The sequence below is a fragment of the Meriones unguiculatus genome, chromosome 20 (assembly GCF_030254825.1).
Source record: "Meriones unguiculatus strain TT.TT164.6M chromosome 20, Bangor_MerUng_6.1, whole genome shotgun sequence".
NCBI classification, from domain to species: domain Eukaryota; kingdom Metazoa; phylum Chordata; class Mammalia; order Rodentia; family Muridae; genus Meriones; species Meriones unguiculatus.
Genome location: NC_083367.1, coordinates 12,131,323 through 12,157,840, shown reverse-complemented (window position 1 = coordinate 12,157,840; position 26,518 = coordinate 12,131,323). Strand labels below are relative to the sequence as shown.

At 42.4% G+C, this 26,518-nt stretch overlaps 1 protein-coding gene across 1 annotated transcript in view; it reads right to left on the bottom strand.

Moving 5' to 3' along the window:
• Nucleotides 1-26,518, bottom strand: part of Mdn1 (midasin AAA ATPase 1) — a 128,545-nt gene that overhangs the window by 25,246 nt on the left and 76,781 nt on the right. Inside the window, exons 51-79 of the mRNA XM_060373408.1 lie at nt 25,852-25,984; nt 24,612-24,727; nt 23,314-23,447; nt 21,395-21,552; nt 21,112-21,232; nt 20,656-20,866; nt 20,155-20,383; nt 19,783-19,903; nt 19,012-19,182; nt 16,736-16,950; nt 16,006-16,393; nt 15,290-15,399; nt 13,776-14,481; nt 11,060-11,221; nt 10,618-10,894; nt 10,090-10,325; nt 9,420-9,515; nt 8,779-8,873; nt 8,441-8,562; nt 7,942-8,088; nt 7,314-7,423; nt 6,714-6,787; nt 6,119-6,317; nt 5,390-5,552; nt 4,387-4,533; nt 3,479-3,605; nt 2,340-2,445; nt 1,515-1,630; nt 103-585 (exon numbers count right to left, since the gene is read on the bottom strand). Of these exons, the coding sequence (XP_060229391.1) occupies nt 103-585; nt 1,515-1,630; nt 2,340-2,445; nt 3,479-3,605; nt 4,387-4,533; nt 5,390-5,552; nt 6,119-6,317; nt 6,714-6,787; nt 7,314-7,423; nt 7,942-8,088; nt 8,441-8,562; nt 8,779-8,873; nt 9,420-9,515; nt 10,090-10,325; nt 10,618-10,894; nt 11,060-11,221; nt 13,776-14,481; nt 15,290-15,399; nt 16,006-16,393; nt 16,736-16,950; nt 19,012-19,182; nt 19,783-19,903; nt 20,155-20,383; nt 20,656-20,866; nt 21,112-21,232; nt 21,395-21,552; nt 23,314-23,447; nt 24,612-24,727; nt 25,852-25,984 (5,473 nt within the window). The remainder of the gene's footprint in view (nt 1-102; nt 586-1,514; nt 1,631-2,339; nt 2,446-3,478; nt 3,606-4,386; nt 4,534-5,389; nt 5,553-6,118; nt 6,318-6,713; nt 6,788-7,313; nt 7,424-7,941; nt 8,089-8,440; nt 8,563-8,778; nt 8,874-9,419; nt 9,516-10,089; nt 10,326-10,617; nt 10,895-11,059; nt 11,222-13,775; nt 14,482-15,289; nt 15,400-16,005; nt 16,394-16,735; nt 16,951-19,011; nt 19,183-19,782; nt 19,904-20,154; nt 20,384-20,655; nt 20,867-21,111; nt 21,233-21,394; nt 21,553-23,313; nt 23,448-24,611; nt 24,728-25,851; nt 25,985-26,518) is intronic.

Below are 26,518 nucleotides of genomic sequence, written 5' to 3'. Positions count from 1 at the left end.
CTCAGAGTTTACAGTTAGACATATGTCACAAAGTACCATGTACATTTGCTGAATGACAGGATGCAAGCACAATTCTTTTCATGACTTTAGTCCAAGACTTACCATGTATGAAACAGGGTTTCACAAGACTGCTGTCTAATTTTATCAACACCAGTTTTCATAGTCTTAACGGTTTTCAGCATCTCTGTCAACCCTGCAGTCGACTGCTGCCAAAGCTGATCTTGTCTCCGCATCCGGCAACCAGATGGCAGCTGACTTGTAGGTACTGGGGATGGGTACCTCAGATCGGAGGGAAGTAAGTCTGGCATCACCCTAGATATTGGTCCTTTGGTGTCTATTTTTTCCAGGTGAGATGCAGAAGGCTGCTCTTGTCCTGGCGCATCACTGTGGCCCACAGGTGGCCCTTCGCTGGGACAGCACTGCAAGAGCCAGGAGAACTGCTCCAGCAGGATCTGGCTCTGCATGGCCAGTTGCTGTAGTCGCTCTGTCCACTGCTGCACACTGTCCTGAGGTGGAAAAGCCACAGGATAGACAAGGGGAACAGTCAGCCTGTTTTGAATCTCTTGTACACAGCTGAGGAGGTTCCTGTGCAGAAAAACATGAAGAAAAGACAATGGCCTCGTCATCCATGCCGCTAGGTTGTGTGAAATGAATAAAATTTGTCTTTATGCTTCTGAGCAAGTATGGTTTTTCATGAAATTAAGAAGGGCTGGGAATGTAGCTCTATAGGAGAGGGCTTACTAGCAGGGGGCCAGGTTCACACACACACACATCCATAGCATACATGCACGCAAATATGTCCACACACCGAGGTCGCCTAGCTATGTATGCTCTTCCCAGATAAGAAAACAGTTAACAAGTCTACATTAAAATGCCTTGTCAAATTACACACACTCACGTCTTTCAGGAAAGGTATCGAAACTCATGCCATCATCAGCTGAACCTTATAGCTGACCACCAGCCAGCTAACAGTCATAGCCCTGCAGTGACTTCAACTCTTGTTACCTTTCAAACACACTGTATTTTGCTAAATAAGCCCCCAATGAATTAAGCAAAAATTAGAAGGCAAACTGACTGCAAGCCAAGAATCTCAGCCAAGAATCCACAACAGATGCTTACAGCCTTCCTAACTGTCCTCATCTCGTAATTACCTGTTTCTACTGCCCTGGGGATGACTAAAAGCCTGACAGAAGCAGACTTAACCCCAGTCCCAAATACCAGGAAAAGCCCCACCATCAAGAATACAACCCTGATTACTAGCCTATTACAGTAAAAAAAGAGCCAGTTCACACTTTTACTATTTTTGGCTCAGTCCCAAACTCAGCCCGTAGAGTGATTTCCACCAGATCATGTAGTGCCATGGCCTGGCATCAAAAGGAAGCAGCACAGCCACGGAAACCTCTACCTCTATCTCCCCTCAGGGAGTGGAGTGTGCCCCTCTCAGCATGTGAGGCAAATTTGAGCTGGTCTGCACAGACCTTCCTAATTTGCTGCAAGCACCCTCAGAAACATACCTGAGGATGATCCATTGCTCAGTCAGGGTGGTCAGGGAGCGACGCTGTCGGATGAGCAGCTTCATCAAGTGTGCTGAGAACCCTTTACATCGGTCAACATTACCTATGCCAATCTCCTGACAGGAGGAAGATAAAAAGCATGCTGAAGGCACTGCTGACAACCCCTGCCCTCCCACACATGCACCAGAGGCTACACCAGAAAACTTTTTTTCCCTAAAAAAAAAAAAAAAAAATTGTATTATATGTGTTTAAGTGTTTTGCCTACATGTATATATATGCACCATATACATGTCTGGTGACATGGAAGGTCAAAAGAGGACATTTGATACCCTAGAACTGAAGTTACCAATAGTAATGAGGTAATAGTATGAATAATAGTATGAGTAATAGTATGAATAATGAATAATGGGAGCTGGGAACTGAACCTAGGTCCTTTGCAAATCAGCAAGTGCTCTTAACCTCTGAACTATGTCTCTCACCAGCCCCAAAAGCTACTTCTGGAAACACAGGTTAAAGCATGCATGTGCAGTGGGTTTGAGTAGCAGTGCATTTAGGTATTTTTGCAGTGGCTTTCAGACTAGCTTCTAGAGAACACTGACACCCAGGAAAAAGAACAAGGTGCAACTAAAGAAACAGGTGTGCTCTGTCCTCAACTCCCAGGAGTAAAGTGGTCCTCTCAGCAAATGGAATGGAAACTCTAAGAGTTTCTAGGAGTCACACTATATTACACTGATTTAAATTTAACAAGGTGGTCAATGCCTGGTAAGGTCAGATGGTGGCATGGATGAACAGAACACATGCTTTCCCCAGCCCACGTCAGACTACCTTGACAGGAGTTGCTAGGGCTGCAGTAAGCCTGGTGTGCCGTGCAAGGGAGCGATAAAAATACTTCTGGCACCCATCCCACAAAGATGAAATTTCTGTGAGGAGCCTAGGAAAGAAATCAGGCAACATACTATATTAAAAACCGTAACAACTACCCATTGAAGATCCTAAGACTTTTAAGAATATTTAGGTATAACCCAGAACAAGTTGAAATTGATGTGTCTATGAGGAAAATACTTAACATGGAAGCATTACCAGCAAATAAGAAGCAGCGGTGGTATTTTTGCTGGTGAAACCTTTATAAACTAATTTGGAGGTGGAAGGTACGGCTTATAAACCCTGATGTAAACAGGGCTAATCAGGTAACAAAGAACTAGGGACAGACAAGGCAGAAACAGCTTAACATGTGGTCACACAGGTGCTAAGAGGATAGAAGTCAACTGGGAAACACATGTTCTGTCAAAAGGAGAGGCGCAACTCAATCACAGCCACACAGAGACAAAGTGAGAGCACAAGTCCGTCTGACAGATTATGCTGGAAAACTGTAACTCTAGAAAGCTGCTGTACAACTTCCCCATTCACAATGTTGTTCTGACTCAAATTTAAGCCCCAAAGAAACTGAGCATCACAACACAACTAAATCAGTCACAGAACCTCTAGGCAGAAAACAGCACAGGCAGCTCTGGGTTAAGCAATCAGTTCTCAAACTGAGTACTTTAGAAATTCACACACACAAGAGATAGGAAAAAAAAGAAAAAGCAAAAGTGCATTCCAGTAGTGACACATGCCTTTAATCCCACCACTTGGGATTCAAGTCTGGACTCTGTCTGGACAACAGAGCGGTTCCAGGACAGCCAGAGGTACGGAGAAACACTGAATTAAAAAACCAAGAAAGAGAGAGACAGAGAGAGACCCAGCTGTGAGTTCAAGTAAGCAGACCTCAGAGCAAGAAGACAGGAGGGCAGCTGCAGGTCAGCGGGAAGTACATGCTCAGCACCGCAGACCAACAGAGCAGGCAACAAGCACCAGAAGGAAAGGCAGTAGAAAGCTTAATGTATCAGGCATTAGATCTTTTTGTAATCTCTAACTCTCCTGGAAGTTTAGTGACTCCTTCAATGTACAATTTAAAACAAACCAACCTAGAATCGGCCTCTCGAGTGCTGCTGACTATGGACAATGCGCTCTGGAGATCTAACGGGTGAAGGTGAAGCAACTCTTGAGGACTTTTTGAACGGGTCCAGGCAAGACCTTTTCGATAGGACAGACCTAGGAAATCAACAGCACTCATTAAAGCAAAGTAACTCAGCGAGAAAACACTATGGTCCTAACACCCCTTCTAGTTAGTTTGTGACCAGAAACTTGTCAGAAATACAGGCTTGGGTAGCCAGGAATGATAATTCATGCCTATAATCTCAACATGTGGGAGGTCAAGGCAAAAGGATCATGAGTGTGAGGCCAGCTTGAACTATGCGGCAATGAAGAAATGAACCAACTAAAACAGGATCAGTTCCTAAATTTTAACATGATTCCCCAAGTGACTCTGATGCTGACAAACACTGTTCTCTCTATGATAGGAGAGTTACTACTGAAGATACTCCTGAAAGCCAAAATTATCAATTCAGAAATACCACAAATCCTGAAAATGTTTTGGGATTTCATTGTTCATTGTACAAACAGCAGTTCATCGTAGGATTTTCCTATGGGTGCCTAGAACACTTAGAATGACATTTCATAACTTTGCCTAGTACTTTGTTTTATAGTTTCAGGAATTTCCCACAAATAACTCATGTTACCATGAATTTATCTCCGGGGCTAAAGATAAGGCATAGTGGTTAAGAGCACTGGCTGCTCTTCCTGATGTCCCTGTTTCGGTTCCTAACATCTACTGGGTAGTTCACAACTGCCTGTAACTCCAACTCCTGGGGAAGAGAATTCTTTCCTGGCCTCCATAAGCACCCTCATACATCATGTGCACACACATATGTAACTTTAAACAAGAACAAAAGTTGGTGATTATGTGTTCTAGTGTTTCAGGAGCAACCCGTACCAATTCTTGCAAGATATTTAAAGAGGTCTGATAAGGCTCGGTGCTTCTGCGTGAGGATGTGCTTGGCTTCTGACTGCTGCTTTGCTTTCTCAGCAGAGGGCTCCACCTTTAAGCTCTGCAGCTCAGTTACAGAGGAAATGACATCACCTGCAGGAAAAGCATAAAAGCACAAGGCCTCACACCTGCTCCACGCTCACCTTTCCCTTGCACTCTCGGCGGCCTCCCACAGTTGGCACATGTTCAACGACCTGTGCTTGAGCTACACTTGTGAAATGCGTGGAAATGGGAAAGTAATCTCTTGAAAGTAAATCAAACCACACCCCCCAAACAAAACAAGCCTACTTATTGAGTACCAGCTGTACAATTTATTGTGCCATGAATTTTAATCACCTGAGGGGTATTTCTGATGATTACAGTGCTCCTTCTCTTTTAACCTCTACAGCTCTAGAAGCACTTATCTGTAGTTCCAGTTCACACCCCTGACCCTTTTCCACTGGTGAGACAGGGCTTTACCATTGTAGATGACCTTGATCTATCTAGTTCTGAATCCTCCATGTGCCTCATCACACCTGGCTTCTACTTAGCTAACTTTTGTTTTTATAAGATTTGTTTTAATTTTATGTGTTAAGTGTTTGCCTTTACACGTCTGTGAGCCATTTGTGTCTAGTGCCTGCAGGCCAGAGAAAGGTGTTAGAGACCATGGACCTGCCATGTGGATGCTGAGGCACCGTCACTAAAATCCTGGAGTTTCAGACGAACCTGGACAACACAGAAAGGCACAACAAAGAAACCAAGATCAAAGGCAACCTACTATTCTTAGTTTATATGTGAGGACAGAGGATGAATTTATGACACTGCGTTACTAACAGGCCTTTGGACTTTGTTTTTAGCACACTTGTTTAAATACTGTACAAAATGTCAAAAATGACATAGGCCCCACATTCCCAGCCATCATGGGCCACGGGAGACAAGCAAGACTTTTGTCCTAGCTGTTGACACTCACCAGTGAACTGGTCGAGGTTTTCCACTAGGTGAGGTAGGGGACTCTCCTTCATAAACACCAGGCACATTTTTCTCATTCGTTTTGAGAGTCTTGGCAGGCGACGAAGAAGTTCTCCCTCCACAGACAAAGCACCAGCATCCTGGCACTGTTCTGTAACTGAAGCCTTAAGACAGTACAAGTTAGTTCCATTGCCAAGAACCAGAGTAACAGTTTTAACTTGACAAACACTGACTTTAAATCAACCTCTCCCCCATCCTCCTCCCTCGCAGATATAAAACCATCATCTCAAGAGTAGAAGTAAGTGAATATATATGGGCATTTAGAAATCTGAATTATAGGTAGTGGTAGCGCATGCCTTAAAGGGTTAAATGCCAGCCGCTGGGAGGCGGAGACAGCTGAATTACTTCTTTGTATGTGACTGACCCAGGAAATCATGAGTCTTTTACCTATCAAGATAGGATGAACAGTAAGACCGCCGCTGATTCTCTCCTTCTACCCTTTAGGTGGTTTCCAGAGAATAAGCTCGGCTCATCAGGGTTATATAACAATCAGTTTACCTGCTGAGCCACCTGGTGGCCCAGGATCTTGGTTTCCACCTGATTCTGTAGCATAGCAAGTCAAACAATTAAATGTTACCCCAAAGCTGTCTCGTTCCTAGTACATCCCTTAGCCTGAACATTCCTGCTTGACTGGCCTGGGCTTACACACGTATCATCCACAGTCTAGTACCTGCCATGCTGCTGGCTGTGCTAACAGGGTCTCCCGCAGTGCCTTGTTCAGACCCTGAATGGGTGAAGTCTCCACTGCAGCTTTCTCTGTTGGCTTTGGCAAACAGTCAGGCTGTTCTTCCTTGTTGCTCTCTACCAGACATGACTGACAGGGTTCATTCAGCACAGCTTCAAATTTCTTCATGAATTTAAAGAGGGTCCTAATCTCATGTAACAACAGATGTAAGGTTAAAAACACACATTTTATGGAAACCTGAAAGCAAATATCACAAAGAGCTCATGCACACACCCACACACCTTTATCTTTTATAGCTATGCTGATCTCAGGTATTCATAATCATTTTGAATTTTTCAGAGAATAAATATGCCAAACACCATCATTCAACCTTTTCTACAAGAAAAAAACAAATGAAAGCTGGTGGGTGGTGGAGTACTCGACCCCTGGGCACAGTCTGCTCTGCCCAAGACATACATTTTTCTTAAGCAGATTTTGTCTGGGTAGCATAAGAGTAGCCTGGGTCCAGCCACGGAAACAACGCAAACTACCATACGAAAGCAGTTCTTAAACGCTACTTCCAGCTTTAAAAGGAAGTTACCTATGTGTTTTTCCCACGGATTGTTTAATGGACCAGAAGCTGACATCATTCCACTTTGATATCTTCACAAATTCCTAAAAGACAAAGGAGTTCAGCAACGGCTTTATAAATCTTATTTCCCCTTTTTCCCCTTGTATTACCTACTTGTCAAAGGTCCAAGGCCACCCCTTTCACTAACACAGGACTATGTATCAGGGAATATGCAGAAGACTAAAAGGGAAACCATGTGTCTGCCTCAAATCAATCACAAAGGGGGATATTACCATTAATAACTCATTTGATAGGTATTCCAGCTTAAAAACCAACAAGTTAGCCATGGTCCTCATATCAGCATTGATTCTTCAACCCTGCTTGTCAGTGCAGGATTAAATATAGAGGACTCTGCTTGCCCTAAGGCACACCATGGCACACTTGACAAAGAACATGGGGAAGACCAACAGAGCACACACAGATAGTCCTGCAGTGGCGCTCCAGGAAACTTTCACAGCCTCCTCCCCTTGTCTCCTACGTCTCTAGTACAAGGATCAAAGAACAGAACTAAAAAAAAAGATAGGCTAAGTTTATTCTTTCAAGGGTTATTGTGACAGCTATTGATCTTACTTTAAGTTCTTTTTCTATGGGGGAACGAAGTTCTGCAATTTTAGCTTGGATGGGGTCAAGAAACTGCTTGTAAAAATGGTACAAATTCCATAGAACACTACAAAGTGAATCTGGAAGAAATAAAAAGGAAAGAAATAGGTTACACTCACTGTATGAGCTCTTGTGCTATCCTAAGCCGTCCTCACTACCCAAACCATAAAATTATAGCACATTCCACAGTTAGGTTCCTTAAAAACCTGTCTGAGCTTAGCACCCCTCAAAAATGTAGGTTGTCAAAGCTGCCCTATTTCATTTCAACCTGTAGCAGATTTACTGCCTTTTCTTACAGATGATATACTGAGAATCTCCTTAAACCAATTCTTTAAATTCTTTGTTTAAAACTCATAAAATTAAGACATTATGCTTATATTAAAAATGACATATTAATGTTCACCTCACCTGCTTGTTCACATACAATCTGTACTCAATTTATAGTGATGACTTAATTTCAAACCTGCTGGCAAGAGTAACTGACATCGCAGTTTTTACACGGAGCTCATCATGCAGCTGGCTAGGCACAGTTTCACGGTGAGACCACGTCTCAAAATAAACGAAAAATGCATGGTAAACGAGGAGAAAAAATCCTCACCTTTTCCTTCAACTTGTGGCATCAGTAAGACATGACAATGGAAAACTATTAACATCTGGAGTCGTACATGGAACTCTCCCAACGACGATCCTTCAATAAATGCTTGTAATGTGCTGACCAGCAACAGCAGGGTCATCTGCTTGTCATCTTTAGAGATTCAAAGAGCAAAGCACAATGTACCTTCAACCATCCCTCCCATTCCTAAAATGCACGCAGTATTCCATGCATCCAAGGAGGAAGGGCTGTCGGGTAGGTAGCACATCAAACTGAAGCAATGATTGTTTACAATGATTGACTTAGACATAAATCCTCTATGGAAGTTATCTATTAAATGCACTCACAGCAAGTTATAAAACATTAGCATGAAGCAACGTTAATTCAAGCACGTTAACTACTACTTATACCAAGATAATGTCCCTGAACTCAGTCCCTGGACATTCAGAACGGCCTAACTTGACGGCATGCCTGGTTCTCTAGACATACAGGCCACCAGCCTCACCTTCCTGCTCCTCTGTGCGCTCCTGCATGTGCTTCTCCAGCATCTGGTAGATGGAGAACCAGTGCTTCGTAGATTTCTCGGTATGGCGTCTCATGGTATTATCCAAACTCACTGACCAGCAGCTGACCATTCCAAGGGGGTAAAAAAAAAAAAAAAAAAAAGGCAGTGGAGACATTTAGGTAAATGCATATGCAACCACAGATTCACAATTAGATGTCTAGCCCATTTAACTAATACCAGACTGTATAGACTGTTTAGTGTTTGCTTTAAATTCTGAATTAAAGCACATGCGGTAGCTGCAGTGTTACACACATAAGCAGGAAGGACAGGTCACTTACTTCAGCTCCAGCTTACGCCACCGAAAGATCATCTGACTGACCAGATCAAGATGTTTCCGAAGAGACAATGCTCGGCTTGCATTCGCCTCCCAATCCTAAAGAAATAAAGACTTTCCGTTGCCATCATCTGAGCCCCTAGTCCCTTCCTCCAACTCAGAAACATCTTGAGCTTCCTTTAGGAGACCCATAACAACTCTGCCAGTCACAACAACTGGTCATGTGATATACCACCAGCAGAGCCAAAGTTAGAGGCAGGAAGGCAGGCAAACACACACACACAACAACAAAAAACAGAGTTTGTGACTCTTTATCCTTGAACAAATTCATCTGACTACTTCCTGTCAAGTGGGAAGACACAGCAGACAATTGGAGGTGTGTGGGGATAGAGAATGACTGAAGGCCAGCCAGTCTGTTCCAGCATAGTGATCTCCAGGACTCCTGGCTGGCAGCTCCACCCTCCAAACAGCTGCTGCTCCATCACCAACACACCCCCTCACTAGCACCAACCTCACTCCAACTCAGAAAGACCAATCAAGAATCATCTTTCTCTAAACCAAACTGTACCTTTCTAACATGGGTCTCAAAAGAGAAATCTTGTCCAAATACCAAAACTAAACAAGGAAAAGAAGAAATCATCTTACTTGTGCTTTTGCCAGAAGGATCTCTAAGCCATTCAGGAGCTTTGAGATGGGACTGGTAAGTGGGAAACCACGAATTCTGTCCATTACAACCAGCAGCTTAAAAAAAAAAAAGAGCGAGAGTGAGAGTGAGAGAGAGTGAGAGAGAGAGAGAGAGAGAGAGAGAGAGAGAGAGAAATTTGGATATCTCAGGAGAATCATCAGTAACTGACAACGAAGAGTCCTAACAGCAAGTTTTATGTATGCCTCACAAACATAAACTAAAAGGGAAACCATGTGTTTGCCTCAAATCAATCACAAAGGGTGATATTACCATTAATAACTCATTTGATAGGTATTCCAGCTTAAAAACCAACAAGTTAGCCATGGTCCACAGAAAACTATAGAAGAAAACTTTCAGGGCCGTGAAATTTATAAAAGGAAATCTTTTATAAGTTGCCTTACTCTGAAAATAAGACTGATTCTGACAATTTTATTATTCTCTATATTAAGAGTTATAATTTGCTAAAACTGTCCATGTTCGTCCTACAATTATACAATGAGAACCTCACTGGTTTAAAGGTGAGCCTTTGTTTCTATGTATAAATGTACAAATCAGCATCCCTAGAGATAGTTTGAGGTCACATCCTCTGGACAAATTTGCAATTCCCTCCTTCTTAGCTGGTTACACTACCTGCTGAAGAACAGGGTGCTCTGGCCAGTCCTGCAGCAACTGATTGACAGCTTCTGCAAAGCCTTGAAGCACAGGCTGGCACTGCCGTGCTTCTGCCACATTGGGGTGCTGGTAGAAATCATAGGGCCCTTCAGGCTTCATCACCAGGTCTGAGGTGGCCTCTCCACAGACAGTGTTATAGGAGAGAGTGCAGGCCAGAAGCTGACTTCCCAAGAGCTGGTCATTTAGCTCAACTCCTGTGAGGGCAATAAGATCAGAAAATCAGTAAACTCAGTGACTTAGAGATGTCAGAAACAATGAACTAACTGAAACCAAAGCCTCTTTCCAGTAGATGAGTAATTGATGAGACCATGTTGGAAACTTCACACAGCCAACTGATATCAACCATATTCTGTGATTCTCATAGAACCGCTGAGTTCTCAGATAGCTAAAATATATATTATATAACATAACATAACATATCATATTAATTATATAGTATATATACGCATTTTGATCTCCCCTGAGTGTTGACAAGAACTTCCATACCCATCAGAGGGTAGAAGTGTGTGAGCAGAGACGCTCCAGTCTGATAGCAAGACAGAAACAGGCTGAGGTAGTGCTTGGCTTCATGTGGCGGCACTGTCTGCTGGTACCAAAGGGAGCGTGCAAAGCTGAGGCACAGCTGCTGGTGTATCAACATCACTGCCTGCATTGAACTCTGGGACAGCAGAGCTGGGTCTGTGGCTGCCTCCTCTTCCTTCGGCCCATCCAAAGTTCCTTTTTTCTCCTCTAGTGTTGGTTCTATCAAAATATCTGCAAAGTCCTAAACAGCAATAAAATAAGGCATCGGGTTATAATCAGTAGAACATGAAGAGGAGGAGTGTGAACCACCAAGACAGCAGTGACATTATGACTGAAACACTCAAAGTGTTAACACAGTTGCTTATCTTGCTACCTTTTCTTGCTATCACAGAGCTTATCTTGCTACCTTTTCATGCAGTGGGAACAATGTTCTGAGCTCCAGTTCTTCTTCCTCCTCCTCACTCAGGGCGGTCCTGCAGCTGCTGCTCCGGTATCTGTACAGGCTACTCTTTTGCTCTGCCTTTTCTTGGGCTATGCGTTCCTGCTCATCCCACTCACTGATGATCTCCTGAAAAGTTAGACAGGCAGAAGAACATAAGCAGGATTCATCAATCAATCTAGCATCTCACAAATAGAGAAGTTGCATGGGCCCTCAAACAAAAGTCAACAGCTAAGAAATAAAATCCCATGGAACACAGCAAATAAGCTTTCTCTCAAGCTGTGGGTCTTTAGCACTTTCCTGGCTTCTTTCTATATTGTTTAGTTTCAAAGGCCTCTAAGTCTACTACAGCACAGCTTGTTGTTCAAGGGAGCTGACAAAGAGTGCACTTAGCAGGCACTTTGGCAAGCTAGCCTACAGTTCAACATTGGACTATCTAGACATTTCCTGAATGCCCCGCTACCTCAGATTTTAGTCCTTAAACTGGCAAAAAGCATAAATGCCAATAGGCAGAGACTAGAATAATCTAAATAGTGAGTTCCAGGCCAGCTACAATTTCACAGTGAAACCTAAACAGTGAAACAAAAATATATTAAATGAAGGAAACCAAGACACTATCAAAGGCTTTCTTTTCCTTGTTGTTTGGTTTTTTATGTAAGTCTTTTAAAATGAAAATTTAATTAGACATGTATAGGTGTTTTGCCTGCCTGCGTATATGCCTGTACACCGGGTGCCACCTGGTCTCCAACAAGGCCCAGAAGAGGGAGAAGAATCCCTTGGAACTGGAGTTGTGAACCATCACATGGGTGCTGCAAGCAATCAAACCCACGGCCTTTAGAAGAGCAGCCAGTGCTCTTAACATCTGGGCCATCTTTCCAACCCCCCCCCCCTTTTTTTAATAGTTTCATTTATGTCAGGCTATCTTTAAATTCCTAATGTAGCTGAGTTACACTTGAATTCCTCCTTATTGATTCTCCTGTCAGTACTTTCTAAATACTGGAATTAACAAGTGTGTGCCCAAGTCTTGCCACCATAACACTTTGGTTTGGGTGTTTTGAAACAGGGTTTCTCTGTATAACTGGAACTCAGTCTGTAGACCAGGCTGTTCTTGAACTCAAAAGATCCACCTGTCTCTGCCTCCCAAGTGCTGGGACCAAAGGTGTGCGACACCACTGGCCAGCACCACCAAATATTTTTTAAGGGTCGAGGAAGTAGCACTTACATTAAATAAAGACATTTAAATTAAACACCTAAGAAGTAGGTTTAAATATCCATCCATCCATCCATCTATCTATCTTTTACATACCTACCTACCTGTCTTTTTTTCCAGGTTTTCAAGACAGGATTTCTCTGTGTAGCCTTGGTTATTCTGAGCTTAACTTTGTAGACCAGGCTGGCCTCGAACTGAGAGAGGTCTGTCTGCCTCTGCCTCTCTCAGTGCTGGGGTTAAAGGCATGAGTTTTATATTTTTAAAAGATTCAATTTGTACGTGTTTGAGCTTTGCCTGTATTCATGTATGTGTACCATGTCCATGCCTTGTGCCCTTAGGAGGCCAGGGGAGGGCACTGGATCCCCTGGAACTAGAGTTACAGGCAGTTGTTAGAGACCATCTGAGTCCTGAGAACCAAACCAAGGTCTTCTGAAGAACAGCTAAGCCATGTCTCCAGCACCATATTTATTTTTTAAAGGTAGAGTAAAGAGTTAATGGGCTTGACACAGGTCTTATGTAGCCAGGTAAGCCAGGAACTAGCTGAGGGGTCAGGATAACTCTTGGTCTTCCTGCTGGGAAGACAGGCCTATAAGTAAGAATCCTGGATTAGGAGGTGCTCAAGAATCAAACTAAGGTGTGCTGGGCCAACAGTCTGTCCAAGGAGCTGTACCTCCAACACAGGTTTAATTTTTGTCTTATAAGTCTCTATTTTTCCCAAAGATGTAAGACTATTTACTATGAGATATACTGTTTTCTCCTTCAAAATAGTAAACAAAATATTAAATATATTAAGTAACTTAATAGTATGCACATATGGCAGAAAATTAGCAACAAAATAATAGATAACACAATGAGAAGGAATGATCCCCAACTCCTGCGAAGTTTAAAAACTAAGCAGACAGACTCACCAGTGCCTTTACTGTGTGTCTTATAGCTCTAGCAATCTAAGGGAAAGTATCAGACTCCACGGACAGCCCAGAATTGATCCTGACCACGATATTCTTTTTGTGGCTGAGTACTGTGTCACTATGCTAGAATATTAAGGTTTTAGCAAGCTGTTCCTACAAAGTATAAAACTAGAAACCTGAGGCGTACTACTTCAAAAGAGAAAATGCTTATAATATACACTACGAAGGAAGGCCTTAAAGACTGAGGAAGCTGGACATGCATGCTATGCTGGCACACACCTGAATTCTCAGTATTTCAGAAGCCAGGATAAGTGTCACAAGTCTGAGGCCAGCCTAGGCTACATAGTGAGTGCTAGGGCAGCCAAAGATACATGAGGCCCTGTCTCAAAAACCTAACCAAACAGCAACAACAACAACAAAAAGCATTATCCCCACCCCCCACCCCAAATTTGTAGTCAAAGGAAAAAAGAAACCATCAGAAAAGCAAACAGCTCTTTTCCCAACTTTCTCTACCAGAGCAACTCCCTCAGCAGAGGGCAGGCAGGCCTCTTAGGGACAGGCTTACTTGGCACAGATGTCTGAAGAGCAGCAGGGCCCTCTGGTCTAGCTCCCCTTTGCACAGTACATGGGAGCGCAGGTAGAGGAGAGCATTTATCAGTAACTGTTCCCTGGTAGGGCAAGGTTGCTGGCTCTTGCCTTCTCCTTCCTTTCCTGCTGAGCGCTTGTTCATCAGCTTTGCAAGACCTCGCACAGCTCCCAGTGAGCTCGCTGAGCACAAAGTATCTGCATGAGCATGGTAGGTAGGGAAGCTGGGACCCACAGATGGGAAAGCTAGCACAGCCATGGAGAGTGCCCCCAGATTTTCTGCACATATCACACTGCTGTGGAGGGATGCGTGGACCTCAGATGTCACTAGCCTCATGCCATGCTGCAACTGCAAGATGGATGCCTGCAGTGGGGTAACAATATCTGGATACAAGGCATATTCTTCTACCAGTCGCTTCCTGAACTGATGATGAGACTGCTGCCAAGAGACTTCCTCCTTCAGAAGGTTCTGGAGCACCTGAGGAGACTTTGGTCCGTCTGTGCTGAGAGCCTGAAGCAGTCTCACGAGCAGGTCCTGAACAGCAGTGGCTTTGGCGATGCTACTGACATAGTGGTAGATCTCCTGCACCAAAGACTCGTAACTGGGCTGGAGGGGTCTGAAGGCCTGTTTTTTTGACAGGCTGTGGACTAAATTCTCCAGCTTACTGATCCTTTGGGGAAGTAACCTGAAGGCAAATGAATGCAACACACATATACGGTTAGAGACACAGTGGATCTGACTGGGTCCTCAAGGAAAAGAGAGTGAAGAAGCTAGATGCTAAGGAGAACTGTGAGGTAATGAAATGAAAATGGATTAACATCTTTAGGGCATTCATGGGGTTATCGTACTTGCTTGATAAGTACTTTAAGTAACTGCCACTAAAGCCTTGTCACATCTCACTGACACACATTAACACAACAGTCTGCCTTTGTCATTATGGACAACGAGGCTGAATGGCATTAGGCAGGGTCTTCTCTGTGTAGCCTGACTGTCCTGAACTCACTCTGTAGACCAAACTGGCCTCAGACACAGAGATCTGCAAGCTTCTACCTCCTGAGTGCTGGAATTAAAAGCATGTGCCACCACTGCACATTTATTTGTGTGTATGCATGTGTTGGTCTGTATGCGGGCACGTATGCTTGAATGAGGGTACCTGTTGAAGCAAGAAGCATCAAGATATCCTGGAGGTAGAGTTAGAGGTGGCTGTGAGCCTCCCAATACAAGCGATGGAAATCCAACACAACTGAAGTCCTCTGCAAGAGCAGAGGTTTCTTTTTTTTTTTTTTAAATCACTGAGCCACCTCTGCAGTCCAACCTTCAGTATCTTGTTTTTTCTGACCACACTAGGGTCTGGGCTATAACTAGCCATGTATCTCTGAGAAGTACGGAACCACACTAACATAATGACAGTACAACAGTCAATCTCACACTGTATTTCCTATAATCAAGGAGTCAGTACCTTCCCATCCCCAAAAGAAACTCTGGTGCCTCACCTGACGTGTGGATGAGAGTGGCTGATAATCACTTCATCTTCCAGGTCTCTGCCAGTCTGTAGGTGGGACGACAGGTTCCGGGTCTTCCACTCACACTGAAGCTGGCACAACTAGTAGAAAAGGGAACAAGTGGTCTTCTGTGGTCACAGCTATGACCATGCACATGAAGACAATGTTCTGAGTTTTGTTAGAGCAATATGAAAGATGGAATCTGATGACCCAAAGACCAGGACCACTCAGCTCAGAACTGCCAGGCAAAAGAAGCTTCATTCCTTACTACATTCTTAGGTAGCTACCAACAGCAGTTAAGCTTTCACCCAGCTGACAATATTGTATTACCTGAACTGTAGTCACAATCTCTGGGGCCTATTCAACTATTTCTCTGACAATGCCTATTTTCACCCAACTAAGCTGAGTCACAAGTCATAGAGGAAAATGTAGTATTTACAAGACTCATGAGAGGGTGGGTGTATTTGGGAAGCATTTGGGAGGCAGAGTCAGATGCATCTGTGCGAGTTCAGGGCCAGCCTGGTTTACAAAGTGAGTCCAGGACAGCCAGGGCTGCACACAGAGAAGCGCTGTCAAACAACAAACTCTCCAAAACAAGACTCATAAGAAGTCTCACCCCCGAACAGCCTGAGAGGGCACAAAGGAGAAAACCACAAGCAAACTACGTGAGCCAGGGCGGGAGCTCAAGCTCTAAATCTGCTCCTTACCTCCTCTTGGGCATACTTGAGCTTGTACGCCTTCTTCACTGCAGGGTCAAAGCGCGCCTGAGGGAGCCAAGTCTGAATCTGGAGTAAGCCAAGGGTCACCCAGAGTCTCCCACGCCGGGCTGCTTCAGGAAGGCTCTGCTTACCCTCTCCTTCACCAATAAAGTAGTGCAGGGAGGTGAGCAAGAGACAGAGCAGTTCGCTGGGAAGTGCCTCCTGACCACCTATGTTCACAAGAGTCTGGTCCACGCGCTGGAAAGCCTGGCTGTCCCTAAGCAGCAGATGTTCACAGTTCTGCACATACTCCTGCTGCTGGGATGCTGGAAGCAGCTCAGTGAGGCCTACCAGGTGCCGGCACAGGACCAGGCCCTGGAGCCGAGAATCCACGCATCTGTGGGGACAAGACACAGCACTTACTTTTGGCACAGTAGACCAAACTTCCTAGAATACACAGTATCATTTCAGGAAATAATAACCAGACTGCTGATATTTAGAGGTGACTTCCTCATGTAATCTCTATTTATTACCTTTTGGCTCAAATATTCTTAGAACACAGAAATCAAACTCACAGCCATCTTTTATAGACTGCCAAGCAAGCAGATCTACACAAAACTATTCTTACCTAACCAGAATCAGGTATTGGTACCTCAGAAGGAAATTCTGACTGAGCCCATGCTATACACGGTGGAAAGTAGACAACAGCACTACAGATCACTTCTGGGGTGAGAGCTACCTGAAATCAGCTGCTGAAGGCACAGCCATGTTGGTCCACAGCAATGAGCTCATGTCCTGGAGCTGCTGGGCTCTTTCAACCCACTCTCCCAGGGTGACATGTGAGGAAGACAGGAGGGGCAGGCCACTCACATCCCAGTGGCTTGCTCTGGTGCTGTTTGTTAGCACGTCAAAGCAGCACTTGGAGAACACGGCTCTGCAGAGGCTGCCAGGTCCCTGAACAAGAGGAGACAGGAGACAGAGAAGAAGAAAAGTCTGTCAAGCTGTCTTCCTTGGACTGTCATTGAAAGACACACAGACAGCCACCCGTAGCAAGGGTCAGGTACATGATAGAAAACAGTGTATGCCACACAATTCTTCGTAATCCATAAGGTTTATCAACAGACACGTTGAGAGAGGTTTTGTAAAAAAAATATCAAGTAGCCTCAGTTACAATAAAAATACTGAAGACATAAAAAAAATTATTCCATGAACATCTGTAGAAATAAGGTGAATAAATAAATAAATAAATAAATAAATAAATAAAGTGATAGTAAAGGTGGCATGTCAGGTGAAAATGAACAGGACTTATCATTTATAAACTGAGAGGAAAATTGCTTCGTTGCCACAGAAAACAAGACATACCGATAAGTGGGCTGGAGAGAGAGTCCAGCAGTTAAGAACACATTTGGTTCCTAGCACCCATAACAGGCAGCTCCCAAATGCTTGGAATTCCAGTTCCAGGAGGGTAGTCAGCCTCTGACCACCTCACACAGTGCATGTACTCACACAGACAAACATACATGCACGTCAAAGAAAACAAGTTATAATCAAGTATTGATAATAATTAGAAATGCTAGTGAAGCTACATAGTAAGCAAATAGGAAATGGGTCCTCACACAGATTCAGTCCTGAGCCTTTCTGTGTTGGAGTAGCATCGGTTCTGTTAAATGTCACTGTCAAGTAAGTGAGTCTAGAATGACCTAGGAGAAAGGTCTCTGGCATGCCTGTAGGAAATTACATTGACTGTGCTAATGAACCCTCTTGATCATGGGTAAGGAACCCTGCATGTGTAAAATGGAGAACAGGCTGAGCATGACCATGCACACATGCACTCTTGTCCTTCTGACTTCTCTGCCACGATGGACTGTCACCTGAAACACTGAGTTAAAAGAAGGTTCCTTTTGGTTATTTGTGCTTCATTAGAACACCTTCAATTTTTTTTTTTTTTTTAAATCATGTAATGGAAATCGGCTGCTGAAGGCACAGCCATGTTGGTCCACAGCAATGAGCTCATGTCTTGGAGCTGCAGGGCTCTCTCTCAACCCACTGTCCCAGGGTGAGGAAGATAGGAGGGGCAGGCCAGTGGCATGCTGATGCAATGGAAAAGAAACTAAAACAACTGACCCAAGACTTGAGAATTTCTGTCTTCAATAACTCCTTGCATATTTACAAAAGTAAGAAGCTGGACAATCTGGAAAGAACTATTAGAAATAAATATACACCACATGTGTATCTTAATTTAATGGTGTATGTGTATTCATTCTTATAGCAGGCAGCTCTTCTGATATGTACTACTCTTCCAGAATGGCTGAGTTCAGCTCGAGCACCCACTTGGCAGCTCTCAACTGCCTGCAACTCTAGCTCCAGGGGAGCTAATAAGCCCTTTGCTTCTTTGTGTGCACATGTGCATATGCCCAGCACCACCCAGTCGTCAGGTGATATATTTCTTTAATTCCAGCACACAGGAAGCAGAGGTAGTTGGATCCCTATGAGTTCAAGAGCAGTTGGTCTGTAGGCCAACCAAGGCTATAGAGTGAGACCCTGCCTCCAACCCCCCCAAAATTAAAAAAAGTATATAAATAAATTCTATGATGCTGAAATAAAAAGTGTAAGCTTTTCATGACAAACTTATGACCAAAGAAAAGAGTACTTGCACATATAAGTACATGAAAGGATACATTATATAAACACTTTTTTGTAGTTTGAATATGGTTAGGAATAAATTAGAGACTTTGGCGTCTATTGACATATGTTGCACAGGCTAGCTTTGTATGGGTAATTCACTTCCTTTGATCTCCTGAGTGCTGAGACTACAGACAGGCATGCATGACCATAAACGGCACAATAAAATGACTTTTTAAAGAAAACGTTTGTGACTTTAGCTCACAATTACATAAATCATTCATGATTTGGACGGTATGTTTAATATTCCCTAGAAAACAAAGGATTACAATCACCTATGTAAGTCAACAAACAGAAATCACAGGCACTTTTATGATTTTTATGCCAACAAACCTTGAGTGTAGAGTCCAAACGGAACTTGGGCATTTCCTGCTGCTGCGCACTGGGCAGAGGGCTCCATGCCAGCCAGTACTCTGGATTTGTGGTAACCGTGCTGCTCCAGGAAGACTCAAATGTAGAGATGAATAACTCAGACCACAAACAAGAAACGTCTTCAGCAGACAGCTGGAGATTATGAATTAGATAAGCCTCTATCAATCAAATTACCGAGTCTGCCATCAACATCCATCAATAGCCATGTGTTTAAAGGTGCTAATCCTAAACTTCCTGATTTCAATGCTCCTCAACTATCTTGGCGAAATTACGTAGATTGTTTGTAGTTTTATAATCTAAGATAAGATGTTTTATAAGCTTTATACAAAAAGTAAAATAATTCACAAACTTGTAACACACGTATTTTATACATGACAAAAAAAAAATTAGGATTGTTCTAATGAAACTAACCACATTTTCCCAGAACTCACATTCAACATGGGAGAAAACAAACAAACAAAAAACCTTTAATTTTTTTGTTTTTTGTTTTTTTTTTTTTTTAGCCAAATGGAAATTTTTAAGCGGTCAACACTTTTATATCATTTACTGGAAACCAAACAGATCAACTCTGTGACAAAGTTGTAAAACACCTGTGCTAAATGCAGAAGTTAAAAATCTAAGTTTACAACATGGAACTGTGAAGGTCAATACAATGCCCAATAACATCAGCCATAGAAATCTAATCAACTCAGATAGGAGGAGGCTTATCTCCCTCTTGATTTTGGTTTTTACCTTCTGAATATGCAGTAAAGACCAAAGATTCCAAAGCTTCTGAGGTGCAACTGGTGTGTGCTTAAGACAGAATGTGACATGATGACGTATCTCCTCATCCATCTGGTGATGTCTGCTAGACCTACTCCAAAAATAAACAGGGAGAGGATGGGGTGTGAGCGATCAACTAGTAGAAAACTACCGTATTAGGAAACAGCTCATGGATTTCAGAGATGAGGCCAAAGCAACTGAAGCACTTGTAGGAAATTTTGTCTTAGCAAAATGGCAATGGCTTCCCTGTGCCCCAGCAGTCACTCCTCAACACATGTTACACACAAGAAAATGTAGCAAGATGATCTGTCTTCCCCTAGGGAATAATGGAAAAGTATGTACCTTCTCAGACAAGCCTGTGTTACAAAGTCGGCTGTCACTCTGTACTGCCACAGCATAGCCAGGTACTCTGTCGCAGGCCACAGCTGCACACGTCTGGTGAGGTGGACCAAAGCGCCGAAGTCTGGCTGGGCTGGAGAAGAAGCTTCATGAGCTTTCTCCAGGAAGCCACATGAAAGTCCTCTGGTTTTTAGTTCCAAACACTGATCGTTCACAAGATTCTTCAGTTCATCTTCAATTCCAATCAGAAAGACAGGCATTAGAGCAACATAGTCTAAGTCCACGGCCTCGATTCCTAACATCTGGCAGCATGGCTGTACCTGTTATCAAGTTCATTAGCTGTCTGTCAACCACAGTTTCACATTTCCCCAAGTCAAATGATACTAACTTTACACATCTAATGCTCTACTGATACTTCTGAAGCTCAGCCCACTGACTAAAGTCTAGGGCAAATGAGTACCATGGAAGAAGACACTCAGGAAATCAAATACTAGAAAATGTTACCTAAATTGACACCTTCCAGAATGTTAGCTCTGAGGACCAATCCCCAGGCGTGTAACAGACTTTTCTTGAAATTCCATTCAGAAGCAACCACTTGGAGACGATTAATGTCTTCTTGCCATCCACACTCCCCAAAGACAGGAAGCTGTTCTCTGATAGCAAGAGCTCTGTTAAGAACTTGCAGCTGTAAAACACAGTCCACTACCAGCTTGTCCTAAAATAAATCCCAAGAGAGTTGACTCAAAAGAGTTGAAAGGCGGTTCTTTTCAGTAGCCTACACACACAGTTTTTAATACTCCAGTTACTTTGGTAAACTTTAAGCTCTACCCAGCCTCAAGTGAATGCAAGATAGCATTTTCTTATGAAATGAAGGGTTAGATTTGGAGCAAAACAAATCTACTTGGGCTTCCACATTCAGGAGAATCCCAGGGTTCACTGATCACATGTGTCTAAGTGTACCTTAAAAGGAAGCGGTCGTCCCAGGAATGCCTGCAGCTTCTTTACTGCAGCAAAGCTGCCAGCTGGGCTGCCCAGGCAACTGTGGATATGCTTGGAGACAGTCTGCACCTCTTTATAGTATCTGTAAAGAAAAGGGGGGAAATGTTGGGTACTAAGAAGTCTGCTACATTTCTGTATTTTAATGTATTTGCTAAAGCCAAGGAAATACACCAATGTAAGAGGAAATGGTTTCAATTCAAATTCTCTCATCTTTTAACATTACTACTCAAAATAGGAGTCTTACTTGTCTTCATGGTTTACCAGCAGTTGGGGGATCTGATGGATCAAATGTTTTGAAACCCAGTGCCAGTGGAGGGCAAGCAAAGCCAGACCTGGGGCATCTACTGTCACTGTATCAGCCACAGTCCAAAGTCGGTCCCGCCACTGCATAGAATCTAAGATCTGAAAACAAAATAAAACATCACTATGCTCAATAAAAGACATACACCAGAAATCCCAGCATTTGGGAAAGGATTGTGAGTTCAAGGGCAGCCTGGGCTACAAAGTGAGGCTTTATCTCAAAAACCAAGACAATCCACTACCAGTTTGACCTGAAAGAAAACCCAATAGAGTCTAACAGTAGTATTAAGGCTAAACTGAAATGTTTTATAGGCAAACAAATGTCTTTTTTCTTAGTTGAGGGCACAAGGGCACGTTAATTTACTATAGAATTTTCTCTACAGTAGAGATGCCATTTTCTTAGAAGCTGCTAAATATACACATAGCTCTTCTCCTGAGAATGTAGTCATTGGTGCCATAACTTCCCTTCTGCACTTGTTAATCACAAACTAGTAACTATAGTGCCTTCTGTGAGTTACTTTACTGATATCTCCATTTGCACACCCTTAATAGCGGCTGCTGATACAACTTTCCCAGCTCTCCTGGACTCTATGCGTCTGTTGAGCCTTACTTATCTTGTGCATTTTCAAAATTCAACTGTTATAATTAGCCAGCATAATTTATGTATCTTACAAACGGTTTAACTAAGTATTTTTTTCCTTTAGTGATTACCATTAGAAGTTTTATGAGGTTAAAACTATTTTCATACCATGTTATTTATTTAATGAATTAAAATTTAAATTAATGATGCAAATTAAAAGAAAAAAGACAGACAAACTGGAGGCAACTGAACCTACACAAAGTAAATCTTTCCTTTGAGAAAATTTCTTGGCAGCTACGCGCTTAGCTCAGCAGTAGAGCCCTTGTATACCATGCATCAAGTTCTTTCTTCTGTCCCAAAGATCCAAACTGGGGGGCTAAGGGACACCAAAGAAAACGAAAGACAGCAACAAATATTTGAAATGTAGTTGCCTCCCACTCAACAAAGGATATTGGTCCCAAGGATTTCTTCTGGACTCCCAAATGTGGTTAAGTCTCTTCTGTAAATTAGCATGTTTGCCTACACTATCTTCAAGTATATGTTAAATCACCTCTAGATTACCTATCAGACATAATACAAAGTAAATGCTATGTAATACTTGTTATGCTGCGTTCAGAAATAACGGCAAAGGGCTGAGCACTTGCAGTTTTTGCAGGTTCACTTCCCAGCACCCACATGGTGGCTATAGTCTAGGGGATCTGGTTCTTCTGGCCTCTGCAGCAGGCACACATGCAGTGTACATACATACATACATGCAAGCAAAAGATTCACACACATAAAAAAACATGTCTTTTTAAAAAAAGACAAAACAAACAAGGTCTATACATGTTCAGTACAGAAACACTTTTTTTTTTTTTTAGGGGAAAAAACAGGATTTCACAAAGCCAATACTAGGCCCCAAATCACTAAATAGCCAAGGCAGAAAGAAAAAAAGTACTACTTTGGATGTAAAGTTAATTCAGTCTGTGGATGTAGAAGCAGGACATACAGAGGGGGATACGAATTTGTTTTCAACAACAAAACTGGAACTTTCAAGCAAAACCAAGAGATCAACAACTTCCCAATGCTTAAATTTTTCTGACAAAATCTATGACTTTTTACTTGTTGGGCAAAGTACATTAATTCAATGAACAACATTTAGAGATTACCAATATAAACACACGAGTAAAACTAGACAAGGATGAGAATAAGTATCTTGCTATCTTGATTGCTGTAATGGTTTTACAAGTTTATACATGTCAAAGGGTACTCTAAAGACACTGGAGGTCAAAGCATTGCCTCACCTTATTGATATGGGCATCAGAGACCATTCCTTGGGGAGACTGTACCCAGAGCAGGATTAATGCATCAATAAGTTCAAAAAAAGCAGCAAGATTGGCCACAATTTCATGGGACAGGCTGTGATAGCTCTCTGGATCTTAGAGTTGACACAAATCAAACAAGAGCATTCCATTAGAGTTAACCTTTAAAACATTTTCAAAATAATTTATAATCTAGATTTTAGTTACCTCTACTACAAAGATTTAGAAAGCTCAAAATCAAAAGCATATTTTGTATGTATTATAAAATTTTACAGATAAGGCATGTCTATGATGTAAATAAATAATGTCCTAGTGGAAAATGCAAGCTATAAAGCAAAGTTACATATTTTATACCTTTAAACACACACACACACACACACACACACACACAAACGGCCTACAGAGATGGTTCAGCAGTTAAGACACCCGCTTTTTCAGAGGACCTAGGTTTGGTTACAGCAGCCACATGGCAGCTGATATGTGTACCTTCATTTCCATGGGACCTGATACTATCTTCTGACCTCCACAGGCACCAGGAATGCATGCGGTACACATGCATATATGCAAGCAAAATACTAACGTATGTCTGTATGAATGGATGTATGTATATATGCATACATATATGTATAAAATTATATATAATTTTAAAAAAATCAACCAAACACAAAACCCTGACCCCAGAGCACATGTATTATATGGTTTCTTAAGGTGTCCACTAGGACCAAAAGTAACATTTACTTGGCTTACAGCTCTCAGTTCACATTCCATCTAGAAAGTGCCCTTGGGCCCATCTGATGATGGCATTTTCTAATTTAGGTTTTCTCTCAAATGACTCTAGTTTGTATTAAGTTGAAAAAAGTGAGCTTTTACAATATTTATACTTTCATATAGCTTTGATTTTTTTTCTAAATGGCATAAATGCCTTTTGGCTTACAATAACAAGGAGACAGAGAATCACCCATACAGCCAAATACTTCTGCACAGATATTTTCTGAGCCAAGAAACCTGCTTTTAAAGTGCTAGCTCTGCAACTTGCTACAAATGCACTCTTGAACTTGTACATGTCTCAAATTTCAAGGGTTACTGTGAGGACATGGAACAGCGTTTACAGAGCACCTGGCCACTTAGTGTTCAGTAAATGACACTCATCAGTATTGACTGAGGAGATATATCTCGTCTCAGGCCAGCTAATCAGAAAGATTTGCAAAGCAGCAGCTGCTGGGTACATCTTCTAACTCTGGCAGCGGCAAAACCAGACTACAAGAGGGAAATGTTTTTACCTTTATGGAATTCAAAGGACATTCTCAAAACACTGCTTCTTAACTTTTTACTACCAACAGATACCAATTTTGCTTCAGTGAAAATCCTCTTTTCTCGGTCAAGATAGATAATTGTCCTGGAATGAGATTCAAAAACATAGTTTCTTACTGGTTAACAGGACCTTTTTTGAATTAAAGAAAGTATTGGTTTTGTTTTGTTTTGGTGGTGGGTCAGGGGAAGCAACGGTAGTACTGGGACAAACTCAGGGTAGTGAGCACACCAGGTAAATATTTCACCACCGAGCCATACCACAGTCCAAAACTACTTGGAACCTGAGAGCATCCATTCTTACATCTAGCCTATTCCTCTTCTCTCTCTGCAAATTCTGGACTAGAGAAAGAGCACAAAGAAGAAGGCCACTGGTGAACACTGGCATTAAGAAGACTACTAGATGGTGCTATAGAGATGCCTCAGCAGTTAAAAACTGGCTGCTCATCCAGAGGACCGGGATTCAATTCCCAGCATCTATATGGCAGCTCACAACCGTAATTCTAGCTCCAGGGGTTCCCACAATCTCACACAAACACATGCAGGCAGAACAGCAAAGCACATTTCAAAACAAGCCAACCCTACATGGGGGTGTTTACAAAAGAAGACTATTGGAGCCCACACTACTGTTCTGCCATATTCTGATAGTAATCTTATCTCTGCACAGTGGCTACCACATTAGATCAGGGAGTTTTTGGTCCCAATGTGTACCAGCACATAATTCACACTCATGGCCCTGATTTAGGAAAATTCATCAAGATCACATGCTCATTATCAGCATACTTTCATGTAATACATACTGTATTCCAATTACATATTTATTTTAAAAATATAGTCAATTATTGGGTAAAACAAAACAAAACCAAAATCTTGCATGGCAAAAAGAAGAGCAATAAAAAGTGAGGGAAAATGTATTAAGACTATTCATACATGAGTATTTACTTAAGTTGCAGAAGTGCTGCCTGTCTGCTATATATCTGAGCAGGAAAACTAAACAGACACACAAGGGAGAATGAGTAGATAGTGGGTGGTTACTGAAATCCGTAAGTACCCCCAGAGGTCAGATTTAAAATAAAGCCCAAGACTAAAGCTAAGTGAATATGACAGCAAGCACCCAGAGTCTGCTTAAAGCCCACATAATCTGTATTTGACATATAACGGAAAAGGCCATGAGAAAAAGTGTCTAGAGCCACAGGCTTCACCTTCACCTACTTGTTTGCAACTGACTCTAGGAGGGTAAAGAGCTGCTCAGACTTGTGTGATTGTGGGTCTAAGTCTACTGAATTCCTAATGATGTCCAAAGCTTGCACATTCCACCGGGGGTCCAAGGGGATCACAAAGTCATCTAGTTTAAGGGAGAAAAAAAAAAAAAAAAAAAAGAATTATGTAGTTAACATACCTGGCTAAGCAAACCTTAGTTGAGTATTTTCACTGTTTCCTGTCAGTGTGGACACGTGATCCCAGTTTTCAAATGAAACTAGACAATTATCAAAACAAAATACTGAAAGCTAACTCGTATCATTAAGGCTTTCCATTATCTGACACAACTGATCCTATATAACCTTCCCTTCACATCAAATAGTTTTACTGAAAACTTCTGTTTAATGTATCAGTAATCTTCCAATTGGAAGACACCACAGAGAAATGAAAATGTCAATTTTCTACTAGTCATCTTGTATTTATTACTTACAGTATTCTGTCTGCACATGGACCAGCAGGCCAGCAGAGGGCACCAGATCTCATTATAGATGGTTGTGAGCCACTATGTGGTTGCTGGGAATTGAACTCAGGACTTTCAGAAGGGCAGTCAGTGCTCTTAACCTCTTAGTCATCTCTCCAGCCTGCTACTATTCACTTCCTAACAGAGCTGACTACAGTC